Below are 25,270 nucleotides of genomic sequence, written 5' to 3'. Positions count from 1 at the left end.
GGTCTTGAATGAATTCTGAATGTTTGAATTTACGATTTTAGAATTTTCAGATTTTAGAATGTCGAATTTTAGAATTCTGAATTTTTGAATTTCCTATTTTAGAATTTTCAAATTTTTGAATTTTTGAATTTTTGAATTTCAGAGTTTTCGATTTCAGAATTTTGGAAGTTTGAGTTTCCAATTTTACAATTTCCAGATTTTGTAATTTTAATTTTCTAACTCCGAATTTTCGATTTTCGAATTTTCCGATTTTAGAATATTAGAATTTTAGAATTCAGAGTTTTTTCGATTTTCCAATTTCCAAACTTTGAATTATTTTTTTCCGAAAATTCGGAAATTGAAAAATTCGGAAATTGAAAGATTTGGAAATTCGGAAATAACGAATTTGTCAAAATTCATTAAAAAACTAATTTGGAACTGAACGCGTTGCACGTGTCTAGGTCAAACCACTTTCAGTTTATTTGTCTGTGTACCATTTCCCTTCACTTCCTGTCCCAGAGATGCAACAGGAGAGGAGGATAGAGGAAATCTCCCAATCTCATTTCTTGGACAGGTGTCCCCTTGGAAGATTTTCCCTTACCCCTTGTCCTGGGAGCAACTCTGTTATGTTTTTTCCTATTTTCCATCACACAATGATAATAGTCATCAGGACAACCAGAGGGGAGAATTTCCCCAACCGGGCCCATAAGATTACCTTACTGGTATTGTTAGCTTAAGGTTTTGATGTTGGTGACATGATTTGGTTCCTGGGCGGGAGGCTTTTACACCCAAGAGGATCTCCACAATCTCCTTGGCTTGTAGTGTAATTTAATTAGAAATCAAATTAAAGCACCACTCCACTGCTAAGAGGTCCAGATACTTTATTCCATTAACAGTCAAGGGTACAATCTCAACACGTTTCGGCGGTCCAAGCACCCCCTTCATCAGGGCTCTGCCAAACAAGCTGCTGATAAGGCCTGTGCTTGTATTTACACTGGAAAAAATTACAATTGGAGTTCCAGTTCACTTCTTGTTTGTTCACATTGTTGCCAGTCAAGCCCTGATGAAGGGGATGCTTGGACTGCCGAAACGCATTGAATCAAAATTTGACAGAGCCATTCAAAACTAAAAAACCATAACAGTCCCACCAGAACAGGAAAATGTGGTTATTATCATACAGAAAGACGTGCTTCTCTAATGTAATTCATTTTACCTTTACATCAACCGTTCCTCGACAGGCCAGCGTATAACCACCAATTTGTTTAAGATGATCGGCAGCGCTTGAACTGCACTGAATTTTTAAGGCTAAAAAAGACAGAAAACAATTCATTTTTATAGAAAAAAATTATGAAAATGAGACGTATTATCTTGTCACATTCATTATTATCAGAAAAAAATTGTATTTGTAAAAAATCAGCCTATTGACTTGGTGTATTTAGGGGGACAATCGCAGTAAAATCATGCAAACAGAATCGCGGGACGCTTGTCGCCCAAAAGAAGCTCTTGTAGTTCTTTTGGGCGACAGGCGTCCTGCAATTCTGTTTGCGTGATTTTACCACGATTGTCACCTGACGAATCGGGACATAATTGAGCAACATTTGGAGTGCTATTGAAAGTGACAGGGAACGCACGGGCGTCCCGTGATTTGCCACCATTTAGAATCGCGGGCAGAATCGTGGTGATTTCACCCGCGATTCGGAACGCGGAGATGTGAAGGGAGCTTTAGGGTTAATGCTAGAAAATGTACTTACTTAACCTTCTTGTATATCTCAAGTAACTGTGAACATTGTCTACCCATAACTAAAATATCACTGTACTGAAGTTTTATATCATTACCCTGAGCATCACAGACAGGTAAACATTTTGTTTGAAGATGGCAGTAGACTTGAGCACAACGGAAAAATTAGTTTTGTTTAGATTAGTTTATTTTCCGTCCTGTTGATTCGGAATCATTTGTAATTTTGCTAAAAGGTATTTATCGTGTTTGGACTAATTCGTATTTTTCGTTGAATCGGAATGATTCGTATTAATGTAAGCCTTATTTTTAGTTGATTTATAATTCGTACTTTCGGTAGAGTACATTGTTTTTCGTTGATTCGTAATTTTCCGTGTCTCTCTCACAATGGCGCTGCCTAACGTGCTTTGAATGGATTTGTACTTTTCTAAATACATTGCGATTATTTGTAACAATTCGAAATCTCGTATTTGACTTTCGTTTTTGACATGAAGCTATAGCCTCCTTCTCTGTACACCATTTTGAGAGGGAGTTTAACACGGTGAGGGAGAAGCAGAGAGCAAAGCAGAGAGTGTCATTGTTGGATGTGTGGTTGGGATCACAACAAGTCGACTTGCTGTTGAATTAGGCCGCATTAACGCAACAACGAATTATGCCGAAGGCATTCGGGCATTCGCTATTTGCGATATAATTTATTTCGGATTCGATTTTAATCGTAATTGCTTTGTTCGGAAATTCGAATGCTTCCGAACCTCCGAAAGTTGCTGAATTTGTCAGAATTTCGATTCGTTACGAAACGAATTGCACAAGCCTAGAGGGCAGCAACAGTGTCGGGGCAATGAGAGGAATTGGAAATCTTGGATGTTTTGGTGCTGCGTCTCTTTCCCTGTGTGCCTATTTGCCGGCACCATTTTCCGGCACCAAACTAAAATGTGAGTGCAATACTTGTTTTGTATTTTAAACTAAATACATTTTTTACCTAGTACACTATGTTGGGCATCCTTTCTCTGTGAGTTTTTATAGAGAAAGAGACGCAGCACCAAAACATCCAAGATACCTAACAACTGTGGTGATATAAAATAGGATTTGTTATCCTGAGAATAAACCAAAAGCATTTATTGAATGGGATCTGGTGAGTGGCCATTTTTTACGGTGATGGGAAGATCACGGAAGTGGTGAAATCACGTTGTATTTGAATAACTCACAGAAGGAATATGGATTAAGAGCGCATGGTTTATATATTGGGACTTTTCTTCCTTTAGTAAAGAGAAGAGGATCCACGTAGGAATCCTCTTTCACGCATATATTTATATTTTTTCACCATATCAGTTGTGGTCTGGTGATACTAAAATACACACTTGTTTGTCGTTTTTTGTTTTTATAGATCGGTATCTCTGAGCACTTGATAGGGGGTAAAGCATGTCTTTGACAATTTAATGAGTTTGATTTTGGATATATCAACACATGTACAACATATTGATGTGAGTTTTATATACACATATGTAGTTTTTTTAGAAGAACACATACCAATTTTTTTGGTGGATTGTCACTTAGTAGCATATTTGTGGTGGAATAACACAAGGTAACACTCATAGGTGTTAAGCAATTGTGTGTACTACACAGGATTAGATTCACGGTAGCGCAATCCACATTTTTTTACTAATTTAATTTTGGGTAAACCACCATCGAGTGGGTTACACCTTTTTTTTGATTGCAGCAAACCACTCAATACAGAGCAAAAGAGTTTTTCCACATTTGCGCCAGTAACACCTGCACTAATATTTAATATTTGACTGACTTCATATGAGATATTTTTCAAAAATGTGTTTACAGTCCTGAAAATCAGAAATGAACAAACAGAAAATAATTACAAAACATTTAGTATGATAATCTTTATTATGTGATTGTGATCTTACCTTCACTGGTGGATTCCATCCTTGATGCAGTGTTCACAGTATCTCCAAACAAACAGTAACGAGGCATCTTGGAGCCAACCACACCAGCCACTACAGGACCTTCAAAGGTGAGACACAAATATGATACTTACAGCACATTCACATTCTAAGTCTAATTTCCGACAGAAAAAGTCAGATGGGAGCTTTTCGTCGGATATTCTGACCGTGTGTATACCCCATCAAGTCTTTGGTATTCAAGGTCAAACGCACATCGAAAGAAGATTAACTGACACCTTTAAACTTCCTATTCCACGGGTCAGTGAGGTCCATGGGATCATATAAGGAGAGTATTACGCCTCATTTATTAAATGCGGCAAAATTATTAATACCTAGATTATGGAAACAGGATAAAAGGCCAACTCTTCTTGAATGGAAGAGAGAAGTGAATTTAATTATGGACGCAGAAAGATGGATTTCTAGGGTTAAAGATAGAAAGGAAAAGTTTAGAGAAATATGGTCAGAATGGGAAAAATGCTCACTAGAGATTGAATAATTTAAGGAGCTGTAGGAAAATGTAAGTGGACAGCCTGTTGTGGGGGGGGGGGGGGGTGGAGATTAATTTGTTTGTCCTTTTTCTTTTTCTTTTTTTTTCTTCTTCATTTTTTTTCTTTTTTGTTTTTTGTTGTTTTTGAGCTCTCAATAAGAATTCCCGTGCGGCACTGGGGGGGGGGGCACAGAGGGTGGGAAGGGGATATATTACATAATAAGGTGTGTGTGTGTTTTTTTTTTTTTGTTTTTTTTTTCTCTCCAGGGTTTGTGTGTGGAATAGAGAAGGGAAGAAGGGTGGGATATAAAAAGTGTGTGTGGGGGGGGGGGGGGGGGTAAGTCATTAGTGGTTTTATGGCCTTCTGGCGGCCTCAGATTTTAAACACTTGGTAAAAGTGTTTTTAGGGGATGGGTTAACAAGGAATAATGGGGAATAAGTTATAGAATGGCTTTTTAGAAGCCTCATATCCAAGGAGTCACAATTTTTTTTTATTTATTTTTTATGTTTTTTTTTTGGAGAGAGCCACTGGGAATAAGTGAGGGTGGGGGGGATAATGTTTCTCCCCCTTTTTTTATTTTTTTTATTTTCCTCTCGTTATTTCCCCGGGGGGGGGGGATGGGATACAGATAAGGATGTTTATTGTACAATGGTGTGATATAATGTAACATATTGTTGAATGGAAATGTTGAAAAATTAATAAAAATTTTGATAATAAAAAAAAGAAAGAAGATTAACTGCAGATTAAATTCACCCATCAACAAATTGGGCAAGTTGGGTATTGCATTTTTTTGTTCAACGTGGATTAGAGAACTTGTAAATTTATTTAAATGAAAAAAGCCGGGTTTAACGACAGCTCACTGTACTTTCTAACAGAGAAAACATGCTCTACCGCAAATTACCCAGAAGACTGGAAACTGGTGCTCTGGCCCAAGTGCCTTATGCCCTGTACACACGATCGGTTCATCCGATGAAAACGGACCGATGGATTTTTTCATCAGATATCCGATGAAGCTGACTTTTATCAGTCTTGCCTACACACCATCGGTTAAAAATCCGATTGTGTCCAACTCGGTGACGTAAAACACACGACGTGCTGAGAAAAATGAAGTTCAATGCTTCCGAGCATGCGTCGACTTGATTCTGAGCATGCGTGGATTTTTAACCGATGGATGTGCCTACTAACAATCATTTTTTTCCCATCGGTTAGGTTAGGTTCATTTTAAAGCAAGTTGGCTTTTTTTTAACCTAAGGTAAAATAACCTATGGGGCCCACACACGATCGGTTTGAACTGATGAAAACAGTCCATCAGACCGTTGTCCTCTGGTTAACCTATCGTCTGTACGAGGCCTAAGAAAAATTTAAAACAGGTTCTATTTTTTTTCACCAATGGGAAAAAAACGATGCGGCCCACACACGATCGGTTCGTCCAATGAAAACGGTCCATCGATCCGTTTTCATCAGACGAACCGATCGTGTGTACAGGGCATTGGAATGTAGCAATCATCCTCTAATATAATGAAGCCAGCTATTTGGTAACATCCATTACCTCAATTATTTATTGGCAACGTGACAGAATAAAGCAGGAACGGGCTAACGCGTTTCTGTCAAATCCTTACTCATAGCAGCAACTTTGGTGCTATGAGTAAGGCTTCAGCTGAAACGCGTTAGCATTTTACTGCTGTATTCTGCCACGTAGCCAATAATGAATTGATGAAATGGATGTTACCGAATAGCCAGCTTTATTATATTAGAGGATTATAACTGGGCTTTCTGACTCCAGCTGAGTGGCAGTGCTTCCTGCATAGCATTACTAGTCCACTGATTACTTGTTACTTGGAACCTCTTTCTTAGTTCTCAATGACCTATAAAGGCTTTGGACACAGAATTCAAGCATGTATGTACTACTAGATTTGGAGAGCAGAGATGAAGAGGGACTTTTGTAGGACAGATGCTAGGTTGGATAGTGTCCGATTTGCTACAGTCCATGTGCACATAGAACAAAGGGAACCTGTTCATGGCATTCCTGTACCAATTCATATTTCCAGATCCCCCCCGCCAGCTTACCCCTGACAATGCAGAGTGCCCATCTTAGTAAATGGAAAGATGTCTTCCTTACACACAGAGTGATGATTATACCGCACCAAACCTTGCATTGATCGGGTCTATCCTTGGTGGAGAAAAAATCACCTCCCAAATTTACTGCAAGGCAAAGCTAAAAAGACCATGAACTACTTTACTACAGCTCACCTGAATGTATCCCCACTCTGATATTCAACTTAGCGTCTGGTAAATGAGGGATCTGGAAAGAAGAGCAAACACCGACGAGATCCAAAGCCAAACTTGCAATCTCTGAAACGTGCCTTGTACCATTTTCCTTTGGGACACCAGATACCACCATATCTGCAAGACAGAAACTGGAAATGTTATAATGTTACAGGAATTGTTATTAGGCAGAATATATTATATTTTTCTGGTCCATGCCCTCCTCGGACCAAAGTCTTCTTGTTGCTATCATGCTTCTGCTGAGAAAGATATGGAGCCAAATAGAAACGAAAAGATGCAATGTAGTTGATTTACTAAAACTGGAGAGTACAAAATCTGGTGTAGTTGTGCATAGAAACCAATCAGCTTCCTGTTTTTATTTGTAGCACCCTGGTGTTTAGGAAGGGCTGCTATTAAATTTACCTGCCAGGTATAGCTGCCTTGACTAATTGTTGAGGATCAACTGATTTTACTCTAATGGGTAGATTCAGGTAGGGGCGCGCTAATTTTCGGCGGCGTAGCCTAGCGTGTTTACACTACGCTGCCTTAAGTAAGAGAGGCAAGTACATGATTCACAAAGTTCTTGCCTCCTTACTTAGGGCGGCGTAGTGTAAATGCGGCGGCGTAAGGGCGCCTAATTCAAATGGGTTGGGGGGGGCGTGTTTAATGGTAATGAGGCTTGACCTTACGTTTTTTACATTTTTTTGTCACTGCGCATGCGCCGGGCGACTACATTTCCCAGTGTGCATTGCGCAAACAACGTAAAAATTTCGAATTTCGCGGCGGGAACGGTGGCCATACTTGACATTACTATTCCACTAGAGCCTAGCTCTAACTTTACGCGCCCTATCTTTTACGTTGGTGAATTGGCGTATCCCCTCATTTACATAATCTACGCCGGCCGCAATGGAAGTGCCACCTAGCGGCCATCAGAAAAATTGCAATCTAAGATAGGACGGCGCAAGCCGTCCTATCTTAGATATGTTTAAGCGTATCTCTGTTTGAGCATACGCTTAAACATACGGCGGCGTAGATTCTGAGTTAGGCCGGCTTATCTACTGATAAGCCGGCCTAACACTACCTGAATCTACCTATAAGTCTGTAATTTCTGCACTTCCCTCTTTTTCTGCTAGGTGGCGGGGTACTTGGTGGCATTAGATATGAGAAGGGCAATGCAAGGTCAGATTATGGGTATATGGGGTATCACAGCCAATAGGCACAGGTTTTCTTAAATCCCTTGGCCTGCTGGGAGGACCTATATATTTGGGTGGAGTCAGGTGATTGTGTTCTATGCCACCTGGATGCCTATCTGGGTGGAGGTGTGTTGTATTGCTCGGGCTGCTAGGCCGGAGTGTGGTCATATCCTGGGCACATCTGGCTGCTAGGCTGTCTGAGGGCCTATCCAGAAGCAAGAGAGACGAGCAGAATTCAAGCTAAATAGGCCTGCAGTACCTCATTTGGCCTGAGGTATGGGGGCGCAGAAGCCGTGCAGACCCGAACATAGGTCTGCAGTACCTCATTTGGACTGAGGTACGGGGGCGCAGGAGCAGAGAAAAGCCGAACATTAGCCTGCAGTACCTCATTTGGCCTGAGGTACAGGGGCGCAGGAAACGAGCCGAAGTGTCCTTGGGCCTTTTAGGCCGTATTTGGCGCTCTCTGGCCGTCAGAAATTCCGACAGAAAAAGTCAGATGGGGCGTATACACGGTCAGAATATCAGACGAAAAGCTCCCATCTGACTTTTCCTGTCGGAAATTCCGATCGTGTGCACCGGCACGCGGCATTTGACTTAGAATGTGAATACGCTGTAAGTATCATATTTGTGTCTCACCTTTGAAGGTCCTGTAGTGGCTGGTGTGGTTGGCCACACCTCTGGCCGCATTCGGTATTGCATCCCATTGAAGTCAATGCGGAACAAATTATTTTCATTTCCATTGACTTCAATGGGAAAACTCACTTTGATATGCGAGTACTTTGGATTTCGAGGATACTCCTGGAATGGATTATTTTTGTAATCTGAGGTTCAACTGTACAACTTTATAGATCAGACCAAAATGAGGGATAAATGAGGAGGAATGAGAGACAGAGGGACTTTGTTCCAAATTAGGGACAGTTCTCAAAATCAGGGACAGTTGGGAGCTATGCAAGTCCACCTGAAAACCTGATCAGACCGCCTGTGTGAAAGGGGTGTAGCACCCTCTACCTTAGGTAGGTGCTATATGTAAGATTTTTTGATAGTGCGGGTAAATTTAATCAGGTCTATCAGTAAGATGGGCCTGATTGTTTTGATCTGTGTGGGCTGGGAGTGGCCTAGAGTAGCAGCAGGTGACTCACAGACAGCATCATCTTTCGGTTACCTCCCTTCTGCTTCTAGAAGGAAGGAGGGGAAGAAGAGTGGGGCTGTCTGGGGTACTCTAAGGTGCCCTGACCAATCCCCAACCTGGATTGGAAGGGGACAGACCTCCCTAAATACCTAGAGTCAGTCCTGCTGGGGAGAAGTTGTCGGGTGGAAGAAGCAGGAGATGAAACAAAAAACAATTAAAGAGGAATAAAGTAGGGCAGGTCAGTGATCACAAGCGACACATACAGCACCCCTCCCCCCTATACAAAATAAAAACACATTGATTTAGATATACTTTACATCTATCAAAGAAAGTTGTACCTTTTCATCTGCTATTACAGTGAGAACTCAACATTTTTGGATTTCCCATCACTTTCTGAACCAGAGACAATGAGATGTACTTGAGCAAATAGTGATGAGAAATCTCCACAGGAAGCAATAAAACATGACTTTGGTTCTATAACCCTTTTACATTCTACCGAAACTACAAACCAAGATAAAGTGCTTTTTAGCTATCACAACTAGTTAGAACAAATAGGTGACATACATGCGTCTCCAATAGTTTCCACCTTGTACACATCGTAATTGTCAATGATATCATCAAACTGGGTGTACAACTTGTTAAGGAAGTTGACTACTTGGTGAGGTGTGCTGGCCCCAGACAATGACGTGAAGCCCACAATGTCACTAAACAAGAAAGAGAGAGAGTTATGTGAATTAATCTGATAGGTAATTACAGTGGAAATGAACGCAAGACAAGAAGAAGATTGGCTATTGTTTTCCTCCTGCACAAATAGTAGAATACTTCCTAGTATGTGTGGGTGCCTAAGTACTCTGTCACGTACCTGGTGGAGATCGAGCTGTAGAGGAGGCTTCTCTTGCACCTCCTGTCCAACACCCCTGGTAGTGATGACAGGGAGTGAAGGACACAGAGTGGCACGAGGGCCGATGTAGCAGATAGCTCTGGCTGGGTCTTGGCAGAAACCAGGTGGCTAAAGAGCGCTGGGCAGGTACTAGGAACAGGAGCTCCGTGTCGCTGGATCAGCAGATGGAAGTTTAGCCGGGACGTGAACCAGGGGGTCAACAACAGCCGGACAGAGCAGGTACCAAGATGTGAGACAGAGGCAGAGAAGGGACACAGGACAAGTTCAGTACACAGTCAGGCAGCGAGGTACAGGAACATCAAGCAGAAGAGGAGTCAAGCACAAGCCGGGGTCACAAGTAGGCAGGCGGAGCTCAAAGGGAAGGTTCAGGCAAAGCCGGTTTAGGATACAGAAAACTGGTATAGATCAGGTAAACAGGCACTAGCTGAATTCTCATGTGTCAGTGTTCAGTTTAAATAGGCTTACTTTGGGCCCATACGTGCCGTGCGTGCGCGCACGCAAATGTGCCAATACAAGTCCCTCTTTGCGCACACACTGGTGTGCCTGTGCTTGTGCGCAGATGCGTGTCTGTTAGCTGGACTTCTCTTACATTCTCCTATTCCTTTAGCACCACAAGCTGTATATCTGCTGTGTGAGATCATCTATGGCACTGCTGTCCCTGACTACTAGTCTCAAGAGATTTGAAGTAGGAATTGGTGTAGTCACTGCTGTGCTGCTTGCTGTTCTCCTTGCTGTCTTCTGTCTGTGCATTGTGAACCTCTCCTGCTGTTTCTTGAACATTACCTGAAGCCTCGTACACACGACCGAAGAACTCGACGGGCGAAACACATCGTTTTCCTCGTCGAGTTCCTTGTTAGGCTGTCGAGAAACTCGCCAAGCCAATTTTCTCCATTCCCGTCAAGAAAATAGAGAACATGCTCTCTTTTTGGCTAGTCGAGTTTCTCGACAGTTTCCTCGACGAAAATGTACACACGACCGGTTTCCTCGGCCAAAAAATATCTCCCAGCAAGTTTCTTGCTGGTTTTTGCCGAGAAACTCGTCGGTCGTTTGTACGAGGCCTCGCCATTTATCAGATCTCCAGTCATCAGAGGACAGCAATGACATGAGGCTGCAAAGCCCTGCTTCTACCAAGATAGCCACCTCTACAGTAACACATTGCACAGTCAGTCAAAATTGATCAGCTACTAGGAGATCACAGGCAATACTGGTGACCAATCCTTTTCCCAATGTCTGCATTTTTTGGGCACAGCTTCCAGTGTTCAGGGTCTCTGGACCCAATTTAAAGATGACAGTTATGGCATTTGTCCTTTGAATATGTAAAAGTCAATTTACACTTGAAAAGCACTGTACCACGAAAGAACAGACACGTGCAAGCACACACATGCTACAACCACACACATGCACAGAACCTGCCTGAAATAAACAGTTGCATTAGAATAGCTCTGAGCTTGACAAGTAAGGCCTTGGCGGAGATCATCAGCAACCGGTTTAGGAAGCATACCTGGTATTGTGCGGAAAAGTTGAGAGGTGCCATTAGAAAACGAATTTCAATTAAAAAGATTTTACAAATTAAAGCGGAACTCCAGGCTGGAACAAATAAATACACTTGTAGTTGCCCAACCCCATGGCAATGATTAAATAGTCGCTATCTTATCAGAAAACTATCTTTACCTGATCAACCGAGTCACTGCAACTCTCTAAGCTGCTCATGGCACGCTGGCCCCCACCACATACAATGGAGGGTTAATAGTCTTGCACTGTATGTGAAGATACTTAAAGCGGAGTTCCACCCTAAGGTGGAACTCCCGCTGATCGGAACCCTCCCCCCTCCGGTGTCACATTTGACACCTTTCAGGGTGAGGGGGGTGCAGATACCTGTCTAAAGACAGGTATTTGCACCCACTTCCGGCCACACAGTCTCGGGCAGACTGCGGGCATGACGTCACCTCCCCCCCCCCCGTTGTGTTCTGGGAACACTCGGCTCCCAGTACACAGCGGGAGCCAATCGGCAGGCGTAGCGTGACTCGCGCATGCGCCGTAGGGAACCGGGCAGTGAAGCCGGAGTGCTTCACTTCCTGGTTCCCTCAACGAGGATGGCGGGGGGCAGGAGAGTGACGAGCGAATGCTCGTCCTCTGCTGTGGACGGCGCTGGACTCCAGGACAGGTAAGTGTTCTAATATTAAAAGTCAGCAGCTGCAGTATTTGTAGCTGCTGGATTTTAATATATTTTTTTCTGCGGACATCTGCTTTGAGGCCTGCTTATCCTGCCTGGTGGTATGACTATGTCAGATTTTTGATGCTCCAAGTGGTATATTGTTTTGCATGGAAATTTGGCGTTTTATATTGTAGGCCTGTAATTCTTAGCAATAACTCACTTAAATCTGTCCAAACAAGAGTCTAGTAGACATCCCGGGTATGATAAAGTTTGAAACACAAAATCATAAATTATAATATAATAAATAACTATAAATAATTATAACAAATAATAATATAATAATAATAAAAAATATATAATGGTGTAATCAAATGGTGATGAATTTCCCCACAAATCACTATCGCTGAATTCTGCAAGTGATTCTAATTTATTATCGTTGTTTTCTAGCTGGTCTAAAACCACTTTTGATGTAAAGGGACACTTTTTGGTTGCTATGGGCAATCTCCAGTTTTTAGGCAGAGAAAACAGTATTTATAATATAAAAGTGCATGCACAAACCACTAGGGCATACACCCCAACTTTTTGAGATGGGAATGAGGGACACCTATCAGCAAAAGTATGCAGGCATAGAACACGCCCCTTGCCATGCCCCCTTAAAGGAGAATTGTACAAAAAAAATCAAGATTGGTCAAACCCACAAATGTTATGCATGAATCTATCCATTAGTTATATAGGGGGAGGCGTGGAGAGAGGAGGCGGAGCCTGCACGCCCCTAATGAACGGGCTGCCGCCATCTGCAAGAAATACACAAAACACACCAAAATTCATTAAGAATACAAGTGGCTCTTGTATTTAGACAATATTTGCTTATCAACCTACATTCTGAATGGAGTGTACCTTTTCAAAAATGACATTTGTGTAAACAGGCCCTTTTAACATTTGCACAAAAAATAAATCTAAATAAAAAAACAATTGCAAAGTATAAAAGAATACACGAGAAGAAGAGAACACAAACTGATATGTCTGAATGCATACATTGGGCATTGACTTCCATGTGTGTGAAATATGCTCCCTTATAGAATTGCCATGTTATCTACATTCAGCATGTTATTATGGGACATAATGCTGGCCATTCACTCACAAAACAGTATTCAGAATCTCAAGTGAGGGCTTTTCATAGTGTCCTTGGCAACCTGAATGAGGACATCTGCTTCATTGTGCAGTGCAATACAGCCACAATCAATTGGCCCTAGCAACATTTCGAGTTATGTTATGGCAAAACAGAGCCCTGTGAAAGGACAAATAAACCTGAATCTTGTGATGTGATACAGTATATAGTGAAGAAGTGAAGGGTGTATAATTTTTATAAGTGTATTTTAAATGATAGACAGAATATCAACCAGAAATCCAGAAAAAAACCCGATACAAAAGTTATAAATTGAGTTGCAGTTCAGTGAGTAAAATAATTATTTGATCCCCAAGCAAAACCTGACTTAGTACTTGGTAGAGAAACCCTTGTTGGCAAGCACAGATGTGAGACGTTTCTTGTAGTTGGTGATCAGTAGGGATGAGCTTTGTGTTCGACTCGAAGGCTAGTCAGTTTAGTAAAATTTACAGTGTGTAGAGGATATATATACATCCTAGTGTTGTACATATATTTATACACTCTATAGCTTAGCTAGATCAGCTATTCCTATTGTTAGGCAGTAGATTGTGCTAGATGCAGTGCTCTAACGTGTTGTATTGCCTGCATAGTGTTTAGTTTACACCTAAACATAGTACTCAGTGTTAGTGGACGTGTGCTATTTAATTGCCCATAAACGCATTAGCTGTTACTGCACGTGGGCTATTTAATAGTGTATAAAGGGATATTGCGTGAGTGAGAACGTCGCTCGCAGTCGGTAGAAAACGTTGTGAAAACGATCATGCAGTACGACAATACAAAACTTGATTTTTGGACTTTATGATCAGTGGATGAGTTTGTGGGTTAGATATGGGGAGAAAGCTAAGGCTTGACTGACATTCGTTTTTTTTTTATACATTTTGACTTGCAGGAATAATGGAGGCCTTCAGAAAACAGGAGTTCTTCACAGAATTTGTTCAAAGGGGGCCCCGGATGGCAACCCCCCTTTTTTCTAGAATTTTTCTTTCCCAAAAAAATAATTTATTGAGCCAAGATCTGGCATTGTAATGGCCCCCCCCCCCACCCCTAAAATAATCGACATATTGTTGCCACACAGCACGTGCACTTTGGGAGGCCAAGCCTGTATGGACAGTCTCATGGGCCACCACCACTGGAACATCAGTGGCCTCATCAGGCACAAGTGTCATGTAGTTTGTTGAGGGTCTCTTTAGGAAATTGTGCAATATGCAGGAGCAAAGTATGACATGGTTCTGATTCTACTTAAGAAACCTACAGTCCTTATCTTGTTTGCACCGCCTGTATACTGCTGTTCAAAGTATATAGGGCCAAACGGTCTTGTCAGGACCGATCCTCGCTATAGGCTCACTATGCAAGCCGCTTAGGGGCCCGCAAAGCTGCAAAGGGCCCCCCAAATTACTAGAGGCCCCGCCTGGTGAGAAGTCATTTTCGCCCCCTCACCCCGCTTCTAAACTCGCTGGCTGAGTCATTTCCGACAGCAGAACACCCCCTCACCCCGCTTCTCAACTTTCTTTAATGTGACATGTCACTGTCGTCAGCGCCCCCCCGATTCTAATTTTTAATGTGCCATGTCATATTGCTTAGGGCCCCAGGGAGGTCAGAATCGGCACTGGGTCTTTGTAATGACTTGGGGGGAGTGGTGGCGGGGAAACTCATGCTATTTTTTTCAATGATTTTTATCCATATTGCAGGGACCAAACATTAAATTAAAGCCGCAAGCAGTATTAAATTACTTTTTTCTGAGAGTAATCTCATGTTGTGCAGGGACATTTCTAAACACGTGCCACTACTACAGACACCCAGCAGATACCATATTTAAAGGAATTTTTTTTTTCACTTTAAGCATCATTAAAATCGCTGCTCAAGAAAAAACTACAGTTTTTCCAACTTTTTTTTCCATTGATACATGTTCCCTGGGGTAAGACCCGGATTCTCAAAGACGTTTTGCAACAATAACTTGCATATTGGGCTTTAAATGAGCACTTTTAAATTCGAATGTTCGAGTCCCATAGACTTCAATGGGGTTCTAAATGTTCGCGCGAACGGTCGGTCTGTTCGAACGTTCTGGTGCGAACCGAACCCGGGTATGTTCGGCTCATCCCTAGTGATCAGGTTTACACACATCTCAGGAGGGGTTTTGGTCCACTCTTCTCTACAGATCTTCTCTAAATCTTTAAGGTTTCTTAGCTGTCGCTTGGCAACTTGAATTTTCAGCTCCCTCCATAAATTTTCTATAGGATTAAGGTCTGGAGACTGATTGGCCACTCCATGACGCTTATGTGCTTCTTCTTGAGCCACTCCTTTGTTGCCTTGGCGGTATGCTTTGGTTCATTGTCATGCTGGAAGACCCATCCATGACCCATCTTCTGTGTTCTGATTGAGGGAAGAAGGTTCTCATCCAAGATTTTACAATACATGGCCTCGTTCATTGGCCTCTCAATGCGGCAAAGTCGGTGTGTACCTTTAGCAGAGAAACAGCCTAAAGGATAATGGCCCAGATTCACGTAGAGCGGCGCATATTTAGTTTGTCGTAACGCATGTCATTTACGTTACGGCGGCTCAGTTTTGTGACGTAAGTGCCGTATCCACAGAGTATTTGCGCCCAAATTTGCGCCAGGGTAACGTAAATTCCGAGGCGTAAGGCGGGGTAATTGAAAGTGGGAAGGAAGTGGGCGTGCTCCATTGAAATGAGCCGTGACCCCATGCAAATGAAGGGCCGGCCGTACTGCGCATGCGCGCACGAATCTGCACCTCACTGGGCATGCTCAGAACTCGGCCCGGCGCAATCAGTGAGATAGGAAATAGGCCAAGCATACTTAGTGAGATACGCCCTGTGCTTAAATAGCCCCAGACAAACGCTCTTCCATTGCAAAAGTACATCCATGTGTTCCCCTTCCTAAAGCAAGGTGCTTTTGTTCTGTTGTCTGTTGGTGTTTGTTGGTTAGTGTAGTAGTGTTAGATTAAAGATTTATTGAAGTAGGAGATTGTAGTAGCTGTGTTTTTTTTCTGAGTGTTTTTTGTGTCTGTTTTTTCTGTGTGTTTTTTTGATTTTGTATTAGCTGTCTGCTTGTGTTGTTTGATGTCTGTTTTTTGCTGTCTGATTTTTGTGTTTGTTTGTTCTGTGTCTTTTTGTGTCTGTTTGTTCTGTTTGATTTTTGTGTCTGTTTGGTGCTGAGTGTTGTGTGGTGATATGGCACCAAAGAGAAGAAGGCTGAACTTCTCGGTTCTGGAAAAGCAAATCCTTGCTAGGGCCATCATCCGATATGGGCGATATTTGCATGGCCCTGAGAGCCGTGACATCACCCCGGCCAGGAAGAGGGCTATCATCCAGGAGATAACTGATCAGATCAATGCGGGGGGGGGGGAGACGAGGACCCCCAGTGGGATCGCAAAGAAGATCAATGATCTGAGGAGCCTGGTCCGTGACAAGCTGGCCAAGGTAAATGCCCATGCCAGGGGCATTGGCGGGGGCCCACCTCGTCCCGTCAGGTGGACAGAGGAGGAGCGTGCGGTGGCCCAGTGCTTCCACAGCCAGCAAGTGGTGGGCCTGCCTGGCTTTGACTCTGAGGAGGCCGTGAGGACAGGTACGTTTTTTTTTCCTATCTGGCGAGTAGCATGTGTGGGGGGGAAGGGAATATGTGCCAAGTGTGTGGATCCCCCAACCTGTGTATGTTTTGTGTCATCCACAGATGGCCAGGAGGTTGCTGGGCCATCAGGCCAGTCTGCACCATCCCCCGGACACCAGGCTGTTGAAGAGCCCCAAGAAAGGCAGGAGTCCCCAGGGCAGGGGAGTGGCCACAACTCACCTCATGAGGAGGTTGAGGGGGAGGAGGATGAGGGGGGGGAGGTTGTGGATGATCGGATGGACCTTGCCAGGGAAATCCTTTTGGGTTTGGATGATGCTCCCCCTGTTGCTCGCCCTGTGGCTCCCCCTGTGGCTGCCTCTGTGGCTGGCAGCAGTCAGACCTCCATCAGGGGTAGCCCCTCCCACTCCTCCCTCAACAGGGCTCCCCCCAGGGGGCTCCCCTCCTCCCAGGCCACAAGCCTCATCTTCAGGCAGAAAGGCCACCCAGAAGACCAGGGGGGTGGCCGAGGTTCTGCCTGCAAATCTGCGGAGGGACCAGGCCCGTCAGACCCAACATCTGGGTCAGGTCACCCGGACTTTGGCCCAGATGGAGGAAAGCCTGGCCGCCATTAAGGAGTCGGTCAATGATGTGGGCACGAACTCGTTGGCGGTCATAACTTGTTTTTGTGACCTGCAGGTGAGTGCCCTGACCCAGGCTGTCAACGCCAATACCCAGGCTTTCCAGGCCAATACGGCAGCCCTCACTGTGGGCCTGAACAGGATAGCTGTGGCCTTGGAGGGCAGGCCAGCAGGTGGGCAGAGCCCAGGGGAGGCTCCTCCTTCCCCTGCTTCCCCCCCCCCCCATGAGTCTCCCCTGGGGGCCCGTGGCCGGCCCAGGCGTAGCTCACGTCGAAGGTAATTGTCGATGTTCTTTTGTTTTTTTTTTGTTTTTTTTAGGAATTTGTAATGTGATTATTATTTGTTTTATGTGTGTGAATGATGTATGAATGTGGGGGTGACATTCCAGCAGAAAAAGGGTGTCACCCTCATTTTTGGTGGAGTAGGGATCCCCAGGACCAGGGAGAAGTGATCCCAGGTCCATGTGAATGGTGTATGAATGCACAGTGACATAATTGGAGCCTTGGCGTGGCGTTGCTGCTCCCTAGTACCGTGTGGGGTACTTGGGTCTGATCCAATTTGATGTGGATGTGGGGTGTGTGTGCTAGGGACCACAGTGGTGTGCATGCGTGCATTCTCATTGTGCCATGTTTAATGTGTGTGTTTACTATACAAAGATGCCTTCTGCGAGGCGTCTCCTGGCTGCTGTTCCCTCAGTAGACGGGGGACCCTCGGTCAGGGGGGGATTGTCGGGTTCGGGGGTCAGGTCATCACGTATGTCAATCTCCAGGCCCCTTCTCACTGCGAAGTTGTGCAGCATGCAACATGCACCGATGATCTGGCACACAAAGTTTGGGGAATACAACAGGGTACCCCCAGACTTATCCAGGCATCGGAAACGGGACTTCAGGAGGCCAAAGGTGCGTTCCACCACTCCACGGGTACGTATGTGTGCAGCATTGTATTTTTCCTCTCCTGGGGTTTGGGGGTTCCGCAATGGAGTCATAAGATGGGGTCCAAGTGCATATGCAGAGTCACCTGGAAGGGAAAAGACAGGAGGATGTTAGTCATGCATGTGCCCCTCGTGATGTCTGCATCATGGGGGGGGGACAGTCATACCTGACACCCATGTCACTCACCAACCAGCCAGCTGTCCCCATACACGTTCTGTTCGAATTGTCTTGGGATGTCGCTTTGACGGTATATGAAGCTGTCATGGCTGGACCCTGGGTGTTTGGCACGGACGTGCCATATGAGGCATTGGGCATCCACTATCACCTGTACATTGATTGAATGCCAATGCTTCCGATTGCAGTACATGTGCTCTGTCTCGGGGGCTCTGTCTCGGGGGCTGTAGTGCCACATGTGTGCAATCAATGGCCCCCACGGTGCGTGGGAATCTGGCAATTTTGTAAAAATCTGTCATTGTCTTCATCCGCAGGTCCTCCTGGGTGGGTTTGATGATTTGGTTGGCCATGCGTCTCAGGATTGCGGGGACAACCTGGTGCACACATCTGCTAATGGAGGATTGTTACATCCCAGCCGACAATCCACTTGTGCGCTGAAAAGAGCCAGTGGCAAGGAAATGGAGTGTTGCCACTACCTTGACCAGTGGCTCCAGTGCATGTGAGCGGTGTGTTGGGCTGGTGATGTCATCCTGCAGGGTTCTGGTGATTTCCATGATGGCTTCAGGGGTGAATCTGAAGTTGCGATACACCTCAGAAGCAGCCATGCCAAAGACATCTAGGTGTGTGCGGTATATCCTCTCCTGTGCCCTCCTCCTCCTCCTCCGTTCCCTCCTCCTTCTGCGTTCCTCTAAAGTCACTAGTATAGCTATGAGCATGGATGCCCCTGGCATGTTGGCATACAGATTGTTGTCCTGCAAGTGTGTGTGCTCAGCTCTTCCCTAACAGTGTTGCTTTAGCTGACCTTTACACGGCTGGTGCAAAGTTAAGGCACCTTTTATAAGGTGTAACTTTCCTCCGTGAAACTAGCAGATGCGCACAGGGCGTTGCCTACGCTGCACAAGCGTACTTTTGTGGATCGCCGTATCTCCCTCATTTGCATATTTAACTAGCAAATCAGTGGTGTGTCTAGCGTATTTTGCGCTCCAAGATGCGCCTGTGTAATCGTTTTACGTCGGACGGAAAAAACTGTTTTTCAGGCATATCTCGTTTTGAGGATACGGCGCATAAATACGCACGGCGCATTTTTCAATTACGCCGCGCATCTCTAGATACGTCGGCGTAAGTGCTTTGTGAATCTGGGCCCCAGTTTCCACTTCCGTGCTTGACTGTAGGGATGGTGTTCGTAGGGTCATAGTCAGCATTTTTTTCCCTCCAAACACAGAGAGTCCCCCTCCTCAAGAAGTCACATGCACAGTCATGCCAATGAACATCTAAATAATTTAGAGAAGGTTTTGGAGAAAGTGCTGTGGTCAGATGAGACCAAAATTTAGCTCTTTTGCATTAACTCGATTTGCTGTGTTGGGGGGGGGGGGGGGGGCACTGCAAAAGAAGTTTTGCATTTTCCCTGGAGTCCAGCTTCAAAGTGATACTAAATGATATCCTTATTCTCCAAAAATGACCCATAATTATTGGCCTTGTACTCAAGGGCTCAAGCCCAGCGGGAACGCGTGGAAACGGAGTCCCTGCACTTTTTTCACAGCAGGAACGCAGTTCCCCTTGCAGGACTAGAGCAGCCTCGAGCAGCCCGAGCCAATCCTTTACCAAGCGGCGATGCCCAGCTCGAGTCACTGTCAGGGGCAGGCGAACCTTAGTAATCCTTTATGTTACTGGCCGCTTCCTGTATATGGATTCATCGGGTAGTGCGGGTATTCTGTCACTTCCCCAATGCCGCAATGTCTCCTGGGAGCTTTTGTCATTGTTCTCAGGAGACATTGCGGAGGTCTGCCGCGAGTTATCGCAGGATTTAGAAAAAAAAACATGCGGTTTAGTAATTATGCATATAAGTGTATAATTTTTTATATATGGTGGGGGAGTAGATCTTGGGTGGGAGTTCCCACACTTTTTCACCCAGGACTTGACCCCTGCTGTACTCTTTTTTATGAAACTGTTCCTTAGAGTATTTTCAGCCTCCAGTCAGCTCCAGAATGTCCCCTTTTCCCATTCACTTCTGTTTCTTTGGAACAAGCAATGCATATTGGTTGCAGTAATGCGCACTGCTCTATGCACACTGCAAATCCCATAGTCCATAATCCATCTCAGGTATGAGCAAGAGAGAGTGGCTACGTTCGTACATAGAGTGGGACCATGGAGAATGAATGTAACTACCCACTAACAGAAAGTCGAATCACAGCAGCAAAAAATAAATTTGGAGATTTGGCAGAGGCTGATAGCAATAAAAGTTGCTATAAATACATACTTGAATAGAAAGTTTCTTTTACCAAAGATTTTATTATATCTTTTAATGTGATAACACTGAAGAAATGACACTTTGCTACAATGTAAAGTAGTGAGTGTACGGCTTGTATAACAGTGAAAATTTGCTGCCCCCTCAAAATAACTCAACACACAGCCATTAATGTCTAAACCGCTGAGTACACTCCTAAGTGAAAATGTACAAATTGGGCCCAATTAGCCCAAACCATCAAATAGTTATTATTTCCCTCTCCAAGATCGATTTAGATACAATTTCAATAGAATTTAATCAAACTGAGTTCTTTGCCCAGAATATTATCAATTGTTTTGCATTTATCAACAGCACTGTGATGCTTTGTGCATGAATATGATCGTATTATGATCAGTCAGATTATGCAATTACACGTTGGAGGCAGAGATAGGATCAATCATATTTGATCGTAAGTTTCAATTATTACTGTATATTAACAATCAACTGAAATCTACTTCCCCCTGTTTGGTATATTGACTGAATGGGTTGTCGACTATAGCTTGATTATACCTATTGGAAGAGATTGATCGGAAAAGGAATCAATAATTTATCGAAGTGTGTACGGCCATCAGTTGCACGCATGACATTTCTCTCAATATGAAGTTCATAGACATCCTAAGCATCCAGAAGTACTCTTCACATTGTATGTTGATACCACCTAGTGTTTTATTATGTGTATTACAGAATGTTCACTTAGCCTAGTGAATTCAGTGAAACTCAATATACAATTGTGCAAGGGAATGTAAAAAAATTTAAATAAAAAAAAAAACAGCAGTTCACTTTGCTATGCAAGCACTCTCTTTTGGGAGGATGAACCAATTTGGATGTATCGGAATCACATACCCATCCATTTTTTGGCTTTGTGCCCTTTTAAATTGCTGGTGCATGCACAGCTCAGTTTACATCAATCCTGTGTTTTCCCGGGATGATTGCACTCCTGCATATGCAAAGGTGTGATGTCATCCCACGTTGGCCAATGAAGCTGGTCACAGCGTGGCACGCAGGCAATGCCAGTAAAAGATACTGGTGCCGGTGATCTGACGATATGGTTCCGGCAGGCGCAATCCTTGCCGACGAAATCACCGAACCTCCTGGGCGACGTGGAATTTGAGGTAAGTGGCCAATCGGCCTCACGTCCTCGATTCGCTCGGACGGCTCGCTGCGCTCGCTCGGCCTCCTGGCTCTTTTTTTAACATCCTCCAATCCACGGGGATGTTAAGGAATGAGCCTGGATGCCAGCCGAGGTTCGGAGATTTCCATCGGCAAGGATTGCGCCTGCGCAGTCCTTACAGGAACCATCTTGATAGAGGAACCATACCGACAAGTCACCGGAAAGGTAAGTATTGCAGACTTCAGTTGTGCTCAAAGCACAGGGGAGCTTAATTTTGAATTTGGCCATCAAATTTGAAAGAGTTTCAATTACACGAGTTGGAAAAACAATTTTGCTGCACATAGAACACTAATAGATGTTTACAAGCATAAATAAATCAGTCTGAAAAAAAGAGACTTACATTTATTAATAAATAAGTCTAAAAACTCGATCTGTCATAAAACGCCCCATAAAACGCTTTCTCAGAATTAGCAATTGAATTATGTAATGTAATCATCTAAGACAAAAAAAGAGTGCTTGGAAGGGATCTTCTTAAAGCGGTTCTAAAGCCTTAAAGCGGTTGTAAACCGCATATATAATTTTTTTTTTTTTTTACCTGCAAGGCAAAATGCATAATCAGCTAGTATGCACCGCATAATAGCTGATTATAAAATACTTACCTCAAAACGAGGTGAACAACACTTACCTGGTTCACGCCGAGCGAGATGTCATCTTGCTCCGGCGTGTCTTCCAGGTATCGCCGCTCCAGCGCTGTGATTGGCTGGAGCGGCGCCGCTCCAGCGCTGTGATTGGCTGGAGCGGCGATGACGTCACTCCCGCGCATGCGCGCGGGAGATTTAAAATCGGCAGGGTCCGGCGGCTGCCGGATCTTCCGCCGTGGATCCCCCCTGCGCATGCGCCGCCCGCATTGCGAGGGGAATATCTCCTAAACCGTACAGGTTTAGGAGATATTCTTTTTACCTACAGGTAAGCCTTGTTATAGGCTTACCTGTAGGTAAAAGTGCAAATTTAAGGTTTACAACCGCTTTAAGGTTATTTACCATCTTGCATTCTATGCATTAAGGTAGAAAATCTTCCATGCCAGATAATCCCCCCCAGCCTCGCCTTGTACTTACCTGAGCACGATCTCGATCCAGCATTGTGCATGAGAACAGCAGGTGTCTCTGCTCTCTTACTCCTCATTGGACAAACTGATAGCAATGGGAAATATTGGCTCCCGTCCCACTGCTGTCAATCAAATTCTGTGATGAGGGAGTAAGGAGGGGTGGTGCCAAGCTGCACTGCCTGTGTCTATAGACAAAGACAGGGTGGCATGGGATTATTCCTGCACGAGTGCCCCCATAGAAAGCAGCGTTCTATGGTGGGCACTCACTAAAGAGGAGGAACCAGAAGCCCTGGCAGGGGACCCCAGAATTAGAGGATTGGGGCTGCTCTGAAGCTTTACAATCACTTTAAATAGTGTGTTTGTGTTACTTAAAGCAATTGGAATCCGACCTATAAAGTTGATGGATGTTTTCTTTTCTATTCACACGATTTACAGGAAAATAGGAAAATATCAATTGCTTGTTTGAGGCCAATCAGAATTCTGATTTACTTACTGTAAAGCAGACGGTCAGTTTTTTGTTTCTCTTGTAGGAGATCCTGTGTCCTCTCGGCAACAATGGCTTCCAAGTGTTTGCTGTACTTTTCCATCTACCATTGTAATACAGATAACTGTTACTTAACCACACAACAACCATAACCCAACATCAATCCAATGAAAAAAAAAATTGGATGTAACCGTTTGGCTGCCAGACACTCTTTTTTATTATAATATATTTTTTTTTTAAAATAACAAACATGTATACTTGACAGACACAGAGCAGTGGCCCGGCCCTGTCCCCTCTCACTCCTCATTGGCTCACTGAGTTTAATTGACAGCAACAGTGTTGTAATATATGTGGATTTATGTGGAATGTTGTATATATATATATATATATATATATATATATAAATAATGTCGTATTATTGCGTTAAAAGTCCAAAATTGACCAGGCCAGATATCAAACCTGTAATTACATGTTACACATCAAAAGACGTACATGATCTATTTTACACATCAAACCTGTAATTCAAAGAGACAGGATGAATCTGTTTTTACACATCAAACCATTTATCAGGCCACATGTAATCTAATTACTTATTAGAGGGAGCTTATTGGTATGCAGGGATGTATACTAATTGGCTCCCTAATACTAATTAGTGACTCCGGCTGGGAGTGACAATTACCTGGCACTCTGAAAGACAGGATGTAGATTCTGGGCCAGATTCACAAACGAATTACGCCGGCGTATCTATGGATACGCCGCGTAATTTTTAAAATGCCCCGTCGTATCTCTGTTTTGTATCCACAAAACAAGATACGTATTAGTACGCCGGCGGATCGTAGGTGCATATTTACGCTGGCTGCTAGGTGGCGTTTCTGTAAAATTCTGCGTCGAGTATGCAAATTAGCTAGATACCGCGATCCACGAACGTACGTCTGGCCGGCGCATTTTTTTACATTGTTTCCGTAAGGCTTTTTTCGGCGTATAGTTACCCCTGCTATATGGGGTGTATCCTATGTTAAGTATGGCCGTCGTTCCCGCGTCGAATTTTGAAAATGTTACGTCGTTTGCGTAAGTCGTTCGCGAATAGGACTTTGCGTAGAATGACATCACCGTCGTAAGCATTGGCTTGTTCCGGTTTAATTTTGAGCATGCGCACTGGGATACCCCCACGGACGGCGCATGTGCCGTTAAAAAAAAAACTTAATTTACGTCGGGTCACAACGTATTAACATAAAACACGCCCCCATCACATAAATTTGAATTGTAACTTACGGCGGGAATTCTTTGAGGATACAAAAAAAAGATGTAAGTTACGGCGGCGTAGTGTAACAGAGATACGTTACGCCGGACAGAGAGAAGCGCCACGCTTCGTGGATCTGGCCCTCTGTCTTTCAGATCAAAGACGGCCAATCAAATTGCTCAGCTATTCAGTGGATAGAGAATATAAACTTGGAGGTGAGCCTTGTCACTGAGAGAATATACGCCTATGTATTCTCTGCATTAATATATGTTGGTCTGGAAGTGATCAGAATATATATTCTCTAAGATGAGACTTTGAATTACCCGGTTGGATTTTTGTATCATCTGTGGAATTTGGACTTTGTTTGTTATTGGAAGTTAATTAAAATGCGTTCTCTGGAGAGTCTGTGTGTTGTTGTGGAACAACCTAATTTATAGTCATTATATAATATCTAAGATATCAATTATCTAAGAGGACTGGACACCATACCTTTTTTTATATCACTACATTTGTACATTTATTGGATAATATATTATATCACTACAAGCGGGAGCCAAGGGTACCCCGCTGCTGTCTTAGCCAATCAGAAGGGAGAGTCCCGTACAGCTAGTCTTTCGTGCAACGTCGCTGGATCGAGATGGGGCTCAGGTAAGTATAAGGGCGGCTGCTGCACACAGAAGGTTTTTTTAATCTTAATGCATTGAATTCATTATGATAAAAAAACTCCTGCTTTTGAAACCACTGACCATCCCACTAATGTATCTTGAGTTGTAGATA

At 43.8% G+C, this 25,270-nt stretch overlaps 1 protein-coding gene across 1 annotated transcript in view; it reads right to left on the bottom strand.

Moving 5' to 3' along the window:
- Positions 1-25,270, bottom strand: part of LOC120946239 (atrial natriuretic peptide receptor 2-like) — a 93,770-nt gene that overhangs the window by 8,692 nt on the left and 59,808 nt on the right. The window contains exons 17-20 of the mRNA XM_040361068.1: positions 23,263-23,356; positions 6,405-6,557; positions 3,631-3,729; positions 1,193-1,284 (exon numbers count right to left, since the gene is read on the bottom strand). Coding sequence (XP_040217002.1) covers positions 1,193-1,284; positions 3,631-3,729; positions 6,405-6,557; positions 23,263-23,356 — 438 coding nt within the window. The remainder of the gene's footprint in view (positions 1-1,192; positions 1,285-3,630; positions 3,730-6,404; positions 6,558-23,262; positions 23,357-25,270) is intronic.

Source organism: Rana temporaria, chromosome 7, assembly GCF_905171775.1.
Source record: "Rana temporaria chromosome 7, aRanTem1.1, whole genome shotgun sequence".
In the NCBI taxonomy this organism is placed as follows: Eukaryota; Metazoa; Chordata; class Amphibia; order Anura; family Ranidae; genus Rana; species Rana temporaria.
The sequence above is the reverse complement of the archived record's forward strand: the minus strand, read 5'-3'. Positions and strand labels throughout refer to the sequence as shown.